Below are 17953 nucleotides of genomic sequence, written 5' to 3' on the forward strand. Positions count from 1 at the left end.
TGAAAAACTTTATCCAAATCAAGCACACTATGAAGGTCATAATCTCCTGTGATTCCTTGTAGGATTTTAAGAATTTTAACTCACATTTAGGTTTTCCATCCATTTCCAGTTCGGTTTTGCTTATGGTGTCAACTAAGAATAGAAGTCTCTCTTTCCTCCTTCCTTTCCTTTTCTTTCTTTCTTTCATCTTTCTTTCTTTCTCTTTTCTTTCTTTTTTTAAATTAAAAAATTTTTTATTATGTTATATTAGTCACCATACCGTACATCATCAGTTCTTGATGAAGTGTTCCATGATTCATTGTTTGTGTATAACACTCAGTGCTCCAGGCAATTTGCGCCCTCCTTAATACCCATCACCGGGCTCACCCATCCCCTCACCCTCCTCCTTCTAAAACCCTGTTTGTTTCCTGGAGTCCATAGCCTCTCATGGTTCCTCTCCCCCTCCAATTTCTCTCTCTCTCCCTCTCTCCCTCTCTCTTTCCCTCTCTCTCTCTCTCGCATATGGCTATTTCATCTTTTCCACCACAATGATTTGAAAAGATTATTTTTTCCCCATTGAATATCCTTGGCACATTTTTGAAGAAGCAATTGACTATATACTTGTGTGTATTTGTACCTGGAATCACTATCATGCTCCATTGTCCTGTCGTCAATCTTTATGTCAGCAGCAAACTCTCTTGATTATTGTAGCTTCATAGTAAGTGTTGATTTTTTTTCTTTTTTAATTTTTATTTCAATTCCAGTTAGGTAACACAGAGGGCAGTATTTGTTGCAGGTGTACAACATAGGGATTCAACAGTTCCGTACAAGTCCCGATGTTCATCACAAGGAGCGCCCTCCTTAATCCAGATCACCTAGAAAATAAAAATGTTGAAATCTGACAGTGTAAATCTTTCGATTTGGTTTTTCTTTTCCAAAGTTGTTTTAGCTATTCTAGGTGTTCTTCATTTCCTTATACATTTCAGAATCCGTTGGTCAATTCCTACCAAAACCCTGATGGGATTCTTATCGAGATTGTGCTGAGTCTCTTGGTGAATCTGCAGAGATTTAACTCTTTAACAATATCTGGTCTTTGATGTCATGAACATAGTATATCTCTGCATTTATTTAGGTCTTCTTTAATTGTTTTAATTGTTTTCAGCAATATTTTAATGTTTTCAGGTAAAATGTTGCACGTGTTTTGTCAGATCTATACCTAAACAATTCATAGTTTTAGGCTATTGTAAATGGTATTTTTGCTCTTGCAAATGGTATTTTAAATTTCATTCTCTCGATTACTTATTTTTGTTGCATCAAACTGCATTGATCACAATAAAGTTATTGATAATACGCACTTATAAACTTTAAAAGGAAGATCCTCGATGACAATTTTCTCATTCCTGATATTGGTAACTCATGTCCTCTCTCTTGTATTCCCCTAATCATTCAAGATAAAGGCTTATCAATTGTATTGATACTCTTTTTAAAAAAAGATTTTATTTATTTCTTTGACACACACACACACACACACACAGAGAGAGAGAGAGAGAGAGAGAGAGAGAGAGAAAGAGAGAGAGAGAAGGAGCAGGGGACAGGGGGAGAAGGAGAAACAGGAACAGAGGGAGAGAGAAAAACAGACTCCCTGCTGAGTAGGGAGCCCAATGCCAGGCTGAGGCTCTATCCCGGGACTCCCAGGACCATGACCTGAACCACAGGCAGAGGTTTTACTGACTGAGCCACCCAGGCACCCCGTTTGTATTGATATTCTTAGAGATCAGATTTAAAGTCTTTTATCTTCTCTATTGTCTAGTTCAGTGACTTCTGCACTTTCCCTTGTTTCCTTTCTTCTGCTCTTTTGGTCTCCATTGTTTCTGCATTTTTGTTTCTAAGTACTGAAGTTAAGGCCATTGGTTTGAATTCTGGTTTTTATATATAGGCATTTTTGTTCTATAAATTTGTTTCTAAGGACTGCTGTAAATGCAGCCTACTAATTTTAGTAAGTTGTACTTTAATTTTCATTCCGTTCAAATTACTTTCTAAATTTCTTTTTTATTTCCTCTTTCACCCATCTGTTATTGAAGAATGTATTCCATATTTTCCAAGTATTTTTGAAATATTACAGATACATTTGTGTTAGCTACTTCTAATTTAATCCCACTGTCCTCTAGGAAAATCTTTCGGGTGATGGTAATCCCGTCAAACGCAGTAAGACTTATTTGTGGCCTGGAATATACTGTCTATCTTGGTCAATTTTCGTCTACATGTGAAAGTAGTGTGTGTTCTTTGTTGGGGAGAGTGTTCTAAGATGTTAATTAGATTAATTTGGGTGATAGTGTTTTTCAGTCTATACACTTACTTTTTCATCAATTTGTTCAGTTGTTGAGAGGAAAGACTTAAAATCTCCGACCCTAACTAATTGTGAATCTTTCTCTCTTTCATGTATTTCCAAACTCTGTTTATAGGTGTATAAACATTTAGAATTTTTACGTCTACCTGATGAATTGGCCGTTTTAGCCGATTACCAATATGAAGAATCTTCTTATATGTGATCCTCTCTATCCCTGCTGATACATTTTGTTCTGAAATCTGCTTTGTCTGATATTAATATATCCAGTACAGCTTTGTTATAATTACAGCTAGCATGATCTATCTTTTCCCATCCTTTTACTTTTAACCTCTGTGCACCTTTATATTTAAAGTGGGATTTACACAGCGTATAGCTGGATCTTATTTTTAAAATCCATGTCCTGTGTCATCAGGGAAATACAAACTAGAACAGTGAGATGCCCCTGCACACCTATGAAAATGGCCCAAATCCAGAACGGTGGCAATACCAAATGCCGGCGGGGATGTGGAGCAACAGTAGGAATTTGCTGGTAGGAATGCAAAATAGTAAGAACACTTTGGAAGACAGTTTGACAGTTTCTTACAAAACTAAATCTACTCGGACCATGCAGTACAGCTGTATGGATCGTTTCTTGGTATTTACCCAAATGAGCTGAAAATGTATGTCCACACAAAAATCTCACATGTATGTTTATACCAGCTTCATTCATAATTGCTAAAACTTGGAAACAACCAAGATGTCCTTCAGTAGGTGAATGAATAAATGAACTGTGGCACACCCAGACAATGGAACAGTATTCAGCATGAAAAAGAAACGAGCCAGCAAGCCATGAAAAGACATGTAGGAAACTTACTTAAATGCATATGACTCGCTGAAAGAAGCCGATCTGAAACGGCTACATACTGCATGATTCCAATGATATGACATTCCGAAAAAGGCAAAACTATGCCAACAGTACTTAAAAAAAAATCAGTAGTTGCTTGTGGTCAGGGGAGAGAGAGAGAGGAGTTTGTATGTGGAGCACAGAGGATTTGGGGAGGGGGATGGGGGGCGGCAGTGAAACAATTCTGTATGATACTATAATGGTGGATACATGTCATTATATATTTGTTCAAGCCTACAGAATGCACAAAACCAACAGTAAACACTGATGTAAATTGTGGACTTTGGGTGATAATGATGTATGGATGTAGATTCATTGATTGTAAGAAGTATACCTGTCTGGTGCAGGATGTTGATAGTCGGGGACGCTGTGTCTGTTTTGGGCAAGAGATTTATGGGATGGCTCCGTACTTCCTGCTCAATTTTGCTGTGAACATAAAAGTGCTCTAAAAAAATAAAGTCTATTTTAAGAAAAAGGACTCCAAATTGTCAATCTCTACATTTTAATTGGTGAATTAGACCATTTGTATTTAATACCGTTATCGATATGGTTGGATTTAAAGCTGTTGTGCTACCTGTTTTCTACTTGCTCATCTATTGTCTTATTGTTTTCCCCTTTTAGGATTTATTTCAAATTAAGTGAGGAGGTGCCTGGGTGATTCAGTCGGTTAAGGGTCCAACTCTTGATTTCGGCTCAGGTCATGATCTCAGGGTCATGAGATCCAGCCCTGTGTGAGGCTCCATGCTGGTTGTGGAGCCTGCTTCAGATGCTCTCTCTCCCCCTCTCTCTGTCCCTCCCCCTTCCCAAGCACTCTCTCTCTCTCTCTCAGAATGAATGAATGAGTAGTAAAGTGAGCATTTCATGATATCATTGATCTCCCATGTAGGCTTATTAACCATAATTTTTTGGACAAGTCCATTTGGGTTTATACTTGATGCTTCTTTAACGTGCCTCGGTCTACCGTCAGATAATATTGTACTACTTCACCTGTAGAATTAGAGTCTTGCCACAGTATACTTACATTCCCCCCAGGCCCTGTGTTATTATTGTCCAAGAAATTAATAATTCCACATAATTTATACTCCACAATTCATTGTTATGAATCTCTGTTTACACTCTGAATTAATTCATAAGGAATTTAAAAAAAAATAAACATTCTATTACTATCATCATATTTAGCATCTCCAGTATTGATTATTCCTTTCTATAGAACATATTTACATTTACTGCCATTTTTCTTGTACCTGAAAGGCATCCTTTAATATTTCTCATAGTGCATACCTAATGATGATGAATTATTTCAACTCTGGTAAGTATGAAAAAACTTTTAATTCAACTTCACTTTTTAAAAAAATATTATTTATTTATTTATTTGAGAGCGAGGGAGTGCAAGAGTACAAGAGGATGAGCAGGGGGAGGGGCAGAGGGAGAAGCAGACTCCCCGCTGAGCAAGGAGCCCAAGGCTGGGCTCAATCCCAGGACCCTGGGATCATGACCTGACCTGAAGGCAGAAGCTTAAGGGACTGAGCCACCCAGGCACCCCCCACTTCACTTTAAAAAGATACCCATTGAGTACAAAATTCTGAGTTGACAGTAATTAATTATTTCACTATTAAAAAGATGGTATGCCACTTTCTTATAACTTGCACTGTTTCTGATGAGAAGTTCTCTGTAATTCTTACCTCTGGTCCTGAATGATTCTATATTTTTTCTGGTCTCCCCCTTCTTTAGGAGTGAGGCGGATCAGACTGGAAGAATGTCATGAATACACACTATGCGAGATCTGTGCCTAGTCACTTCGGTAGATCTTCAATGGACGCATAGCAAAGTAAACACTTCTTAAAGCCATTCAGTGGAAAAAAAAATTCAGATTTAAGAAAAATTTTATACCATCGTGCCTCTAGCCATGATGGATTTACAGGAACCTGATTTACTCTCCCACCTAAATATCTGTAAACCAAAACAATTATTGTGCTTTACCTCACGGCACCACAGGCAACACAGGACAGTGGTCCCTGAGAGAAGGGAAACTAACATGGAGAGCCCTCAGATTGCCCAACTCTTCCAACTTCTTGCCTGGATAGAGTTTACAGGCTACAGCACGGGGAGATTGGAAACAAACAGAGCCCAGTGGAGGACCTGAGTGAAGGAGACAGAGTTGAGAATTCTGAGAGGCCAACATGACTAGAATTTGCTGGAAGGAAGGGAGGGGAGAGCCACACGGAGAGGTAGTTCCAGAGTTCTGGGTGCAGTGTATGAGCAAGGGGGGGTGGTGGTAGGGACTTCCATTTTCTGCGGTGAGTAGTTGTGTGGGTAATGGTGCCACTTACTGAGGAGGTGAAGATGGGAATTTTAAAAACAAGGGAGACAGGGAGTGTGAGTGTGTGGGGGGAGGAGGTTTACCAAGTGACTGGTTCTAGACAGACTCACTATGAAGAGCCCTCGAGACATCCATGCAGAGATGTCAGGTATGAGAATGCATAGACGGCTCTGGATCTCAAAGGTGAAGTTCAAACTGGGGCTGTAGATTCTGGAGTTATTAGCATAAATAGTTATATAGCAGAGAGAGAGAGAGAGAGAGAGAGAGAGAGAGAGAGAGAGACTTATATAAAAACAAAGGTAATGAAAGCCCACATCATCAGAAAAAAGATGTAGCTATATATAGTGATGGATGTTAACTGGACTTACTGCGGTGATCATCCCATAATATATAAAAATTTTGAATCATTATGTTGTACACCTGAAACTAACATAAGGTTAGTTGTCAATTATATCTCAATTTTAAAAAGGAGAAAGTAAGAAAAAACTAAATAATAAAGCAAATAGCAAAACGAATATAAGAGTCCACTATGGCTTTTGTAAAAAGCACAGGTTCAGTTTGAGATGGGAACATAGTATTTTCTACTAGCACTGAGCAGTCTGTCAAGGCTTTCATTTGTAGGGTCTGGTCACCTCCCACGGAAACGTGTTACACAGGAAGGGCTGAAGAGATGCAGCGGAGGTTGCTATGCAACAGCTGAGGAAAGCCATCCAACCAGCCAGAATTGATACTGGGCACTGGAGAGTAAAAGCTGTGGTCCTAGCAATAGCTTCCATTCATGCACAGGAGTCCCGGAGAGGCTGACTTTAAAAACAAATATAAAAGCCCACCGTGGTTTTTGTAAAAAGCACAGGTCCAATCGGAGTTGGAAACATAGCATCTTCTCCCTCCGAAGCAGTTCCTCCAGTCATTCTGGAAGCATAGCAGCCTGGGTTGGGTTGGGTAACTAAGTGCTTCCTGTGCTTCCCATTTTTGCATATTGAGAAACCGGGCTCAGAGACGTACGGTGACCTGGGCAGGCTCACACAGCTAGCAACAGACTGGCCAGGCACTCCATCCCTGGAGTTCTGAAGACCAGCCCAGCTTCTTTCCACAAGACCACAGCTGCCCCAAGCCCCTGCCCTGGAAGGAACCCCGGGGCAAACATTTACTCTGAATCGGGGCTCGCCATGGCTCAGACACACTAGTGCCTGATTGTCCTGGCTGCTCCAGCAGGCACCAGGAAGGCCTCAGGGGCAGCCTGTTTGTGTCGCTCACAGCGAAGAGGCCTGACAGTTGGGGCAGGGAGTGGATCCCAAGGAGCAATTCTCACACCTGGATGGACCCACCTAGAGTAGGCGAGCGGTGTCCCTACCTGTGTCCTGGATGCAGAGCATGAGCTTGGGTCTCAGAGAGCACAGACTTTGCTTGTTTGGGACAGGTGTTGGCAGGGCAGAAGAGGGGTGTGTGTGTGTGTGGTTTAGGAGGAGTAGGTCTGTCGCTCAAACTGGAGAGGGGAGCCCGCCTCGGTCCCCAGGCCAGCACTATTGGGACATGGGGTTTGGAGTCAGGGAGATTCAGGCCCACATTTTGCATTTTCTGTTGACTGGCTCTGTGGCCTTAGCTGTTCCTGCAGTGTGTCTGTGCCTCAGCTTTCTGATCTGTAAAATGGGGATGCTGACATCTGCCTCCCAGGGCTGCTGTGAGAGGAAGACCAGCCCCAGCACCGAGTGTGCTGTGGTGCCCAAGCCGCATTAAGAGCTGCTGGGGAAGGGCGCCTGGGTGGCTCAGTGGGTTAAGCCTCGGCCTTTGGCTCAGGTCATGATCCCAGAGTCCTGGGATCGAGCCCCATATCGGGCTCCCGGATGCTCGGCTTCTCTCTCCCACTCCTCCTGCTTGTATTCCCTTTCTCGCTGTGTCTCTCTGTGTCAAATAAGTAAATAAAATCTCAGAAAAAAAAAAAAAGAGTAGCTGGGGAAGCAAATGTTCCCAGGGTGTCTGGGGGCCACAGGGATGGATAGTGCTGGGGAACACAAAGGCAAGTGGCATCCCCTGGCCATTTCCATTCCCTTTGTTGCAGTTAGAGACCCAACTAGAGACCTCTGTGTCTGTGACCTAGGGGTCATGCTGGGGAAGCCAGGCATAGTGTACCTCAGACCACACCGGAGGAGTTCAGCGGGAACCCGGAGGGCAGGGAAGAGAAGTGCGAGGATCAAGGGTAGATGATTGGGTGGTCCAAGAGCACCACAGGCTGTGAGTGCGCGCGCCTCGGGACAGAGGAGGGGTGACGGGTATCTGGAGGGAAGGCGAAAAAGCCCCCCACCCCGCCCACCCACTCGCGGGATCGCATGCGCACTGGGGACCTGGTGGAGAGGGCTTTTGTTGGGAAAGCGGGCGGGCTGGAGGGGTCCGCGCATGCGCAGGCTGCCCGGCCGCGGGGGGTGCGCGGAGAAAAGGGGCGGGGTGGTCGGAGCTGCTGTGCTGGCAGCAGTAGGCGAGGGCGCGGCTGCGGGGTTCCTGGTGCTGAGGACGGACGCCATTGGAGCCCCAGGGAAGGTAAGGACCCAGCAGTCTCAGAGCGGACCGGGAGAGGGCGAGTGGAACCCGGCACGCTGCGCCCTCCCCACCCCCACACCCGGATCTGAACAAAGCCCAGGCACTCAGAACCCGACCCCTCTTAGACCCACGGTCTAGGTAGGACCCTCCCCCGCGCCCTCGCCGCCCTCTCCCGGCAGGAGACGCAGGACTCTCTGATCCGAGCGCTACTTACACCGGAGCCTAGGATCCGAACCCCTTCAGCAGACCCGTGTGCTGCCTGCCTCCTGAGCTTCCTTAGAGCGGCGGCCCTACCCCCACCCCAACCACTCCTAGATCACTCCCAACCAGCTGACCCCGTTGCCCCTTTCCTGGAGTTGCAGTCCTGGGGTTTGAGACCTCCAGCGCTCCAATCCATGCCTCACCTGGTCCGAGCCCCTAACGCCCCCCACCCGCCCCCACCCCTTAGAGCTCCTCCTGTATGAGCCCAACCCAGACCTGAATCAGCTGAATGCCCCCGCCCGGACCTAGCCAGAGGGTCTCTGGATTCAGTTTCCCATAAGCTTTTCCGGGCCCCTGTTGTCTAAGCCCTCTTGTGTCATCTGCTCCCCTTTCATCGTTAAATCAAAGCCCTTTGTTTCTCCCTGTCTCCATGCACATCCCCTGTGAGACTCTTCAGACCCTAGCCCGCCAGTCCACCCCCTATTCAAATCTAGCCGCTGGGATGGGGAGCCTGCCCATCCTAAACTCCCCTTTAAGTGCCGGGTCTCCTCCGACCACCTCTCTCCCTCTCCTAGAGCTCTGTCTCTGACAGACTCTAACCCAACAGATACCCCCCCCCCCCCGCGAGCCCCCCCCTCCCGCCTCCTCCCCCGCCTTGTACTGCCTAGTAACCTGATGATTGCCGACCCCCCCCCCAACCTCCTGAGAGATCCCACCTCCCACTGGGTCCCGCCCCCTCCGCCTCCCCCTCCCCCTGAGGAGGCCTTACCCTCCCTCCCAGGCTGGGCTCTCTTCTCCTTGGGACCCCCAGCATGGCTGAGGGAAGCTACCGCGTGGAATCGGAAGCCTACAACGTTGAAGACATGGATGAGGGTAGTGATGAAGTCGGGGAGGAGGAGATGGTTGAAGGAAACGACTATGAAGAGTTCGGTGCTTTTGGAGGCTACGGCACCCTCACCAGCTTTGACATCCGTATCCTCAGAGCCTTTGGGAGCTTGGGTCCAGGCCTTCGCATCTTATCGGTGAGGCCCCTTGGGGGCCACCTGCTGGCCCTGGGCCTTCTGCCCCCTCCCCCATGAAGCTGCTGGGGAGGGGAGGGGCGGTGGATGAAAGGGAGGGTTGAGTGGGGGAAGGAATGCCCAGCTTCCCCAGCCTTCCCTCTCCTGCTCAGAGAAAGGGGGCTTGGGAAGGTTTGGGGGGCAGGGTGGGGGCTGGCTGCAGGGAGGAGGCTGGCCAGCACAGGGAAGCATCATGGGAGCACACAGAGCTGTCTGCCTTCCCCTACCCTTCTCTCTGGCTTTACAGAATGAGCCCTGGGAACTGGAAAACCCTATGCTGGCTAGGACTCTGATGGAGGCATTTCAGCTGGATCCAGAAACACTTGCCAATGAGGCTGCTGCCCGTGCTGCCAACGTAGCCCGCGCAGCCGCCTCCAACCGTGCTGCTAGGGCCGCCGCCGCTGCTGCCCGTGCCACCTATAATCAGGTGGTCGCTAACCGCCCGGTGGCCACAGACCAGGCTTCAGGAGAAGATACCCAGCCCATGACCCATGCGGCCCAGGCTCAGGCAGCTGCCCCCGAGACAACCCGTGCTGCTCCATTGCCCCCTTCCTCCCAGATGCTAGCCAACAGTGAGATGGCCACCCCGGGGGCTCCGGCAGCGTCCACTCAGCCCCAGCCAGTCTCCCAGGCCCAAGAGGCCGCTACCGAGGGCCCCAGTACCGCCTGTGCTTTCGCTCAGGCTCCCTGTGCTAGTGAGATGGATGCCACCCGGCCCAAGACAGCTTTCCTGGGTCAGAACGATGTCTTTGACTTCACCCAGCCAGCAGGTGTCAGTGGCATGGCCTTTCCACGCCCCAAGAGACCCGCCCCGGCCCAAGAGGCTGCCCCAGAGGGCCCAAGTGCTGCCTCCTCCGGGGTGCCCCAGGCAGCACCTGCCAGGGAGGGGGCAGCCACCCGGCCCAAGACGACCAAGTCCGGAAAGGCTCTCGCCAAGACTCGGTGGGTGGAGCCTCAGAATGTTGTGCCAGCACCTGCCACCAAGGCCAAGATGGCCCCGAGCATCCCTGAGCCCGAGGGTGCAGCTGCCACCGCTCAGCACAGTGCTGAGCCCTGGGTCAGGATGGGAGGCAAGAGGACCAAGAAGGTGAGACCTCCCTGCTATCTCCCATCCCCCCTTGCTCCCCTCCGTTCACTGCTCAGTCCTCATCCCTGCCCCCTCCTCCCCCCCCCCCCCCCCCCCCCCCTCCCCTTCTCTCAGCTTGTGCATGTTTGTCCAACCCAAGTGCAATAGCGTGCTTTGACTGCACAAAGTCTCTGCCCTCAGGCCTGGAGGGAGAAGAGGTTGGCTCAGTGCCGGGCACGTAGTAAGCACTCAGCACACGTCATCTGCTGTTTGTACTACTTGATTTCCAAGCACCTGCTCTGGTTAAGATGTGTGCTGGGCACTTTTGCACGGCGAACCTGGTAGCCCTGGGTCTCTCCTCCCTCTCACGCTATAGTCCAAGCACCTGGATGATGAATATGAGAGCAGCGAGGAGGAGAGAGAGCCTCCTGCGGTCCCACCGACCTGGAGAGCATCGCAGCCCCCATTGACGGTGCGGGCTCAGATGGCTCCCCGGCCCCCAATGGCCCTGAGGTCCCAGGTACCCTCAAGACACGTACTGTGCTTGCCACCCCGCAACGTGACCCTTCTGCAGGAGAGGGTAAGGAACCTGCCTTTCCCCCATCTCCCACCTCTCCTCTCCTGTGGGCCAGTTCTTGGAGGTCACCCATGTCTTGATCTCCCTGTGCGCTGCTGCTCCTCCAGGCGAATAAGTTGGTGAAATATCTGATGATCAAGGACTACAAGAAGATCCCCATCAAGCGCTCAGGTAGGCAACCCGGGCCCCCTCCCCGAGCTCTGCCCTTGCATTGTCCCATCTGGCATCAGATGCCTCCACCCAGCATGCCCAGCTGATCGCCGCATTTGCACAGTAAGGGGGGTGGGGGTGGGGGTGGGGTCCCCAACGGTGCTCCCCTCAGCAGGGCTGACCGAGGGGCTGCTGCAGCTCTTTGGCCCCTGCTCAGCCCACGTGCTCTCTCCACCTCTCTCACCTCCTGCAGACATGATGAAGGATGTCATCCGAGAATACGACGAACATTTCCCCGAGATCATTGAACGAGCAACATACACCCTGGAAAAGGTGGGCGAGTGCCTGGGCAGCTCATGGTGGTGCCAGAGCTGCAGGGGAGCCTTGAGCCCTCCAGCTCCTTGAGGCCCCCTTTCAGTACTACCTGCTGGGGGAAAGCTTCCCTAGCTTCTCCTGGGAGCACCCACTGCATACTTCCTTCCCCGGAGGGTCCCTCTCCCTCGGGTTCTTTCAGTGTCCCTTGTCTCCTGAAGTGGTTCCTGTTGCTTTGGCCAGTGCCAGAGCTCCCACAAGGCAGTCCCTCTGCAGCCTCTCTTCTTGAGTCTTCCCCATGACTTCGGGGTCCCTGCTGAGGGAAACTTCCAACGGGGAACAGAGGGCCTGCCTGCAGGACAGGCAGTGTGGCTTTCTGCTCTCATGCTGTTTCCTTCCCCATGTAGAAGTTTGGGATCCACCTGAAGGAAATTGACAAGGAAGAACACCTGTACATTCTCGTGTGCACACGGGACTCCTCAGCTCGCCTCCTGGGAAAGTAAGAAAGGGCAGGAGGGTTGGGGCCTTCCTCACTGGTGCCTCCCCCTCCCCTTCTCCTCAGAGAAATGGGAAAACAGGGCCTTGGTGCCTGGCACAGCTCCCACCCACCATTAGTGGTGCCCAGTGATTAGGGGATGAAAGGGGAAGTGGCCTGGAGTGAAGCCTTGGTGCTCTCAGGGCTCCCCCCTACCCCCCCCACCCCCACCCCACTACCACACCACCCCGTCTTCCCGGGAAAGCAGGCTTCTTGTTGCCTGCCTCTTTCTGCTACGTGCCTGGTCTGGGCTTGGCAGAGTGGTCCTGGGGGAAGGAGGCTTCCCGTCCAGTGTAACTCCTGATGCTCAAAGGGCAGGGGAGGTCTGGATGCCCCCTCTAGACACACTGTTGCCAAGTGGTTGCTCCCCGCCTGAACCCATGTGTTTGCATCCACATTTGAGGCCTGAAGCGATTCAGTCTCAGACAGAGGAATGAATGGTCTGGATGAGAGAGCGAGCCATATGTAGAGTGGGAAGAACCACCCGGTCGCCCAGCCATCTGGGAAGAGCTAGTTGGGTGAGCAAGCCCTAGTCCCTGGGGCAAACGGCTGCTGGACAGGATCTCTCTTTCTACACCTTTAGGACCAAGGACACTCCCAGGCTGAGCCTCCTCTTGGTGATTCTGGGAGTCATTTTCATGAATGGCAACCGTGCCAGCGAGGGTGAGTGGCTGGGTCCGCAGCTGGGGTTTGCCCACAGTCAGCTTCGTGTGCTGAAGTCTCGTGGCTCTTCTCCCCTCACAGCTGTCCTCTGGGAGGCACTGCGCAAGATGGGACTGCGCCCTGGGTATGATTGGGCTCTCGGCTTCCGCCCCTCAGCGTTGTCCTTGGACACCAGTGGCCCTGGGATGGGATTAGCTTGGGGGCTTAGTGCAGGGGAGTGGACGTCCTGGACTGGGTAGGGCGCAGAGGGTCTCACCAGGGTGCATGGGGAAATGGTCCTGAACTCTCAGCCCCTCTCTGCTCCATGTCCCTTCTCTGTCCCCAGATGAGATCCAAGAGAACCCATGAGAATTAGGGGTTCCAGTCACAGCCTTGCCTAAGGCATCCCTGACATGTGTGGCCCTGTGACCCCTGCAGCCATCCCAGGCCTCCATGGGGATGCCCCTGCCCCCCCGCCCCCCCACCCCGCCCCGCGCCCTACGGGCTGGGAAGCTCTCCGCCCTGCTAGGGAGTACTCCTGCCCCCATCTGGGCACTGCCACTGTCTATAGTTACGGATTCCTTTCCTGGCCTTTAGGGTGAGGCACCCATTCCTTGGAGATCTGAGGAAGCTCATTACAGAGGATTTTGTGAAGCAGAAGTAAGTAGTGGCCAAGTTAACTTTGTCTCACGCTCATGCATTCCTCGTGGGCTGGTCTGGCTGCGCAAGCCATTCCCCGTGCCAGATCTTGGCACTAGAGGGATAGGTGTCTCTGGTGTGAGGGTGGGCGGGGTATGTGAGTGTTGGCAGGGAGTAGAATTCCAGCGCAGCCTTGGGGAAAAGGAGTCGAAGTTGACAGAGTATTAGAACCACCCTGCCATTTGGTACCTGCCCCGCGGGCTGCAGGAGAATTTCTCCTGCTTTCCATCCCAGGAACCTGGGGCTCAGAGAGTGGAAGTCTGAGTATGGCCCTGGCTAGTAAGGGGCCCGTTGGGTCCTGGAGCCCCGTGCTCCAAACTTTCTGGTCAGGCCCACCCTGTCCTACCTAGGTCCTTGGAGAATACACAGGTGCACTCACACAGGCACACTTGCACATGCCCACGTGCACGCAGACGCGCCCAGGCGTGCACACACAGAGTGGAGGGCATGCACGGGGTGTGCCGCTTTTCTCCCCTTTACGGTCCTCTTCTATGGTGGACTGTCCCAGGGTTCCACTAGGCCGTGGGTGGGGGCCTGTGATGGAGTGTGCTCATGGCAGGGGGCCTGAAGAAGTGGCTCCTGTGCTTACAACACACCCGATGGGAATCTGGGTTCATTGTGACAAGGGGCGTGAAACTTGTGGCCTTCCTACGAACAGATACCCGACACGTGTCCCACCCCGCACCTCGACGTGGCTTCTTTGTAGGCCTCAGTCCTGGAGGCAGAAACCCCAGGAGGGAGCGTGGGAGTGAGGCATGGGCTGGAGGGCCGGGACTGTCCTCCCTCAGGAGCTGAGCTGCAGTATCGGGGCTGGGCAGGGGCTACCTGGGGGCCCTTGGTGCAGCAACAGGTCTGCCTGGCTGGAAGCAAACGTTTCTCTTCCTCTTGCACTGAGGTACCTGGAATACAAGAAGATCCCCAATAGCAGCCCCCCCGAGTATGAATTCCTCTGGGGCCTGCGAGCCCGTCACGAGACCAGCAAGATGAGGGTGCTGAGATTCATCGCCCAGGTAGCAGAGAGCCTCTGTTTGGGGCCCGGCGGTGGGGTGTGGGTTTGGTACTTGCCATACCTTTTCTGGTTCTTGGCTATGGCCTCCTTCTCAGGCCGTTGGTCCAGTGAGGATCCGGACAGGTTCCCAAGTCGGTAACTTAGGCAAGTTCACAGGTGTCGTAAGGGTGAGGGATGGGGTGAGGTCCCGGGGCTGGCACGGAGTCATAGGAGAGTCGGAGTCCAGTGGTCTTGACTTTTTTTTTTTAAAGATTTTATGTATTTATTTATTTATTTATTTATTTGACAGACAGAGATCACAAGTAGGCAGAGAGGCAGGCAGAGAGAGAGGAGGAAGCAGTCTCCCCACTGAGCAGAGAGCCTGATGGGGGGCTCGATCCCAAGACCCTGGGATCATGACCTGAGCCGAAGGCAGAGGCTTTAACCCACTGAGCCACCCAGGGCGCCCCTGGTCTTGACTTTTGTCATGACCGTGCACCGCCCACGGGAGGGTGGATGGCTGGAAGCAGGTGCTCAGTGAACGTGGGGTAGCTGTGTGGATGGTGTCTGTTACTCTACCGCAGAATCAGAACCGAGACCCCCGGGAATGGAAGGCTCATTTCCTGGAGGCTGTGGATGATGCTTTCAAGACGATGGACGTGGATATGGCTGAGGAACATGCCAGGGCCCAGATGAGAGCCCAGATGAACATCGGGGATGAAGCTCTGATTGGACGCTGGAGCTGGGATGACATACAGGTGGAGCTACTGACCTGGGATGAGGACGGAGATTTTGGCGACGCCTGGGCCAGGATTCCCTTTGCTTTCTGGGCCAGATACCATCAGTACATCCTGAATAGCAACCGTGCCAACCGGAGGGCCACTTGGAGAGCTGGCGTCAGCAGTGGCACTAATGGTGGGGCCAGCACCAGCATTCTAGATGGGCCCAGCACCAGCTCCACCATCCGGACCAGAAATGCCGCCAGAACGAGTGCCAACTTCTTCTCCTGGATCCAGTAAGATTTTCGGTGGCTACATGAAACTCCGAGGGAGGGGGTGGGAAGGGGCTGTGAGAAGTCAGGTCGGGGGCTGGGGGGGCAGGCCTGGGTGTGCAGGGTCGGGGAACAAAGAGTTGTGAGAGACACTTGTTTTGTTCTTCGCGTCCCTCCCCTTCTCCCGTCTATCGATAGTCCTGTTTCGGCTTTTGTCTTGTGTTACAGACAGCGCTGATGAACCGCAGCAGTCCCTCACCGAGCCAGAGTGCCTCCTCGGATCCCTCCTTAACACAGCACTCTAGGCAGCTTCTACCAGCCCATCCAAGGTGGCATGCAAGATGAAGCTCTCTTTGCCCTTCCTGCTTTTGTTGTGTGCTTTTGTCGTGCGCTTTTGTCGTGCGCTTTTGTCGTGTTTCCATGTTTTTGGTATCAGTGTTCCAGTAAAGTTGCAAAATTATTTGGGACGTTTCCTCCTTTATTTGCTCACGTACCTGTGCCCGTGGTGCTCTGAGTGGCACGTGGTTGCGGGCTGTGACCTAGACACTACCCGCCTCTGCCTGGAAGGCAGCAGGTGTGGGGAGGGTGCTGGGGAGATGTGGAGAGGTGCCAGCTGAGTGTCTAGACCATGAGTTTCGACATAGTGACATGATTTCCTATGTGGTACAACCCCAGTTAAGATGCCAGTGGTGGGGGAGGTGGCAGGAAAAGGGATGGAGTGGAAGGCTGTGGGCTGGTGCCGCTGTCCCTCCCACCAAGGAACCGGGCCCACCTCCTCCTCCCCATCTTTGGAGGTGCCATCTTGGAACCCTTCCCTCATCCTCCACACAACTTCAGCACCTCATCCCTCCCTCAGATGGAGGCTGAAGGACGATGAGATAGGCCTTGGCGACGTTCTCACCCCTCCAGCAGGTTGAAGGAGGAGGCATTATTGCCCACAGAGTAGGTTCAATGAAAACAGACCTCCTGACAGCCTGCGACCCTGACCCGAGGCCAGTTGGTGGGCTCCGGAGCTCTTCTTCACTGGAAGCAGGGCCCTCCCGGTGAAGCCAAGGCCGGGCCTATGTCCTGGTGTCTTCAAGGGTTGGGGGGATCCCTGTAGGAGTGGGGCTGGGACTGGAGTTCCTCCAGTGACTGGCAGTGAGAGCAGAGACGCCTGGGAAGGGCTCAGTGGCAGGCTGGGACAGTGTCCGGAGCTTTGTGATGTCCATAGTTGGGAGGACGAGGCCCCAGGTTAAGAAGGAGTGAATCGCATAAGGGCCCCTGCACCCCACTGCCTCTTTTCCCCAAGAAGAGGTTCCCTTCTCTCCCCCAGACTTGGCTCCTGACCCAGATCCAGGCATGTAATTTCACAGGCCTAGTGACGAATGAAAAACGTGGGTCCCCTTGCTCAAAAATGAGGAAGACTTCCAAGAGACTGACGGCTTAGCCGTGAGCTGGGTGCGCAGCCCCTCCGAGCACAAGGTCATCTGGGGCTTCATAGGTCACACCCCCAGGAAGCTAGCTGTGTAAGTTTTCCTCCCCTGAAGTCGGGCCTCAGCTGGGCTTCTGCCATGCTGGCCACTGCTGTGGTTTCTGCCTGTCCGGCTGCTGAGCCCCTGCTTGGCCACGTGGATGCTGTGATTCCGACACAACTTGAGTTCCTTTCACTTTGGCTTTACTGACACATGGTCTGGGATGTGAGAGGGATGAAGGATGCCTGGGACCGTGGTCCTGGGGTGATGAACGATCCGAGACTTTTCTGGTTCTCTCAGCCTGGGAACCTCCCAGGAGCTGCACATAGCAGGCACAGGCCTTTTCATGGATGAGGGTTCGGACATTCACCCAAAACCACAGGCGGGAATTTGAGCACTGGGTGCAGAGGACACCTGGGATATGGCATCTCATCTGGAAAGGAGGAGAAAGCAGCTCTCAGAGACAGACAGGGTGCTGGTGAGGGAGACCTGCCCAGGCCTGTGGCCTCACAACACTCCCCTCTTCCATCCTCCTTTCCCCTACCTGGCCTCTCCAGGCAGGGTTTGGGGGCGGGGCGGGCTTCCCAGGAGCTGCACTCTGCACAGGGTCGTTGAGAGCAGGGTGGGCGGGGAGGAAGAAAGCAGTGGGGTGGCCTCTGGGACAGGGAGGAGGAAGTGCCCAGGGGAATGCTGACAGACTGTCAGGCAGGTCACCCGGGAGGCTGCCCACCTGCTCACTCAACAGGGTAAACGTGACACCAAGGCAGATGTCCTTTCCGGGACCCCAACCCAAGACCCTTCAAGGCTAAATGCATGCTCCATCCACTGTAGCCGGCTACCACTGCCTTGGAGGGGCTCACAGTGTTGTGGGAACAACACCCCTATCTCTCACCACTCTCCAACAACAGCCACTCTCTCCCTCCCAGGCTGCCCTTACCACTTTCCATCTCCCTTCACTGGTCCAGATCCAAACCCCTCAAGGCTTCTCTGTCCCTGAGGTCCATCCTGGGCTTTTAAGGCTCCCACCAGCCTCCCAGCCTCCTGAGACATCAGGTTTGGAGGTATCCTAGGCATCCATCCTGCTCCTCATCCTCGTCTTTGTCATCATGGCTGTCAGGCCCTGGGGCCTGGTGCTTTGGGCGCAAGACCTCATTCCACCCTCGCTGATACTCTGCGGGGGTTACTGTTCCCCTGGCACACGCGACAAATCGGACTC

General features: G+C 52.1%; 1 protein-coding gene across 1 annotated transcript; it reads left to right on the top strand.

Annotated features, from left to right (window-relative positions):
* The first annotated feature begins 8001 nt into the window (after window positions 1-8001).
* LOC111139803 (melanoma-associated antigen D4) lies at window positions 8002-15743 on the top strand. Its single transcript, XM_022492204.1, has 13 exons — window positions 8002-8064; window positions 9047-9287; window positions 9571-10410; window positions 10766-10969; window positions 11074-11137; window positions 11370-11449; window positions 11836-11927; window positions 12547-12626; window positions 12708-12750; window positions 13203-13265; window positions 14200-14314; window positions 14877-15307; window positions 15512-15743. The coding sequence occupies exons 2-13, from the start codon at window positions 9078-9080 to the stop codon at window positions 15519-15521; spliced, it is 2232 nt and encodes a 743-aa protein (XP_022347912.1). The 5' UTR covers window positions 8002-8064; window positions 9047-9077; the 3' UTR covers window positions 15522-15743.
* Window positions 15744-17953: the final 2210 nt, after the last annotated feature.

Source organism: Enhydra lutris, unplaced genomic scaffold (assembly GCF_002288905.1).
Source record: "Enhydra lutris kenyoni isolate GAN:26980312 unplaced genomic scaffold, ASM228890v2 scaffoldscaffold119, whole genome shotgun sequence".
NCBI classification, from domain to species: domain Eukaryota; kingdom Metazoa; phylum Chordata; class Mammalia; order Carnivora; family Mustelidae; genus Enhydra; species Enhydra lutris.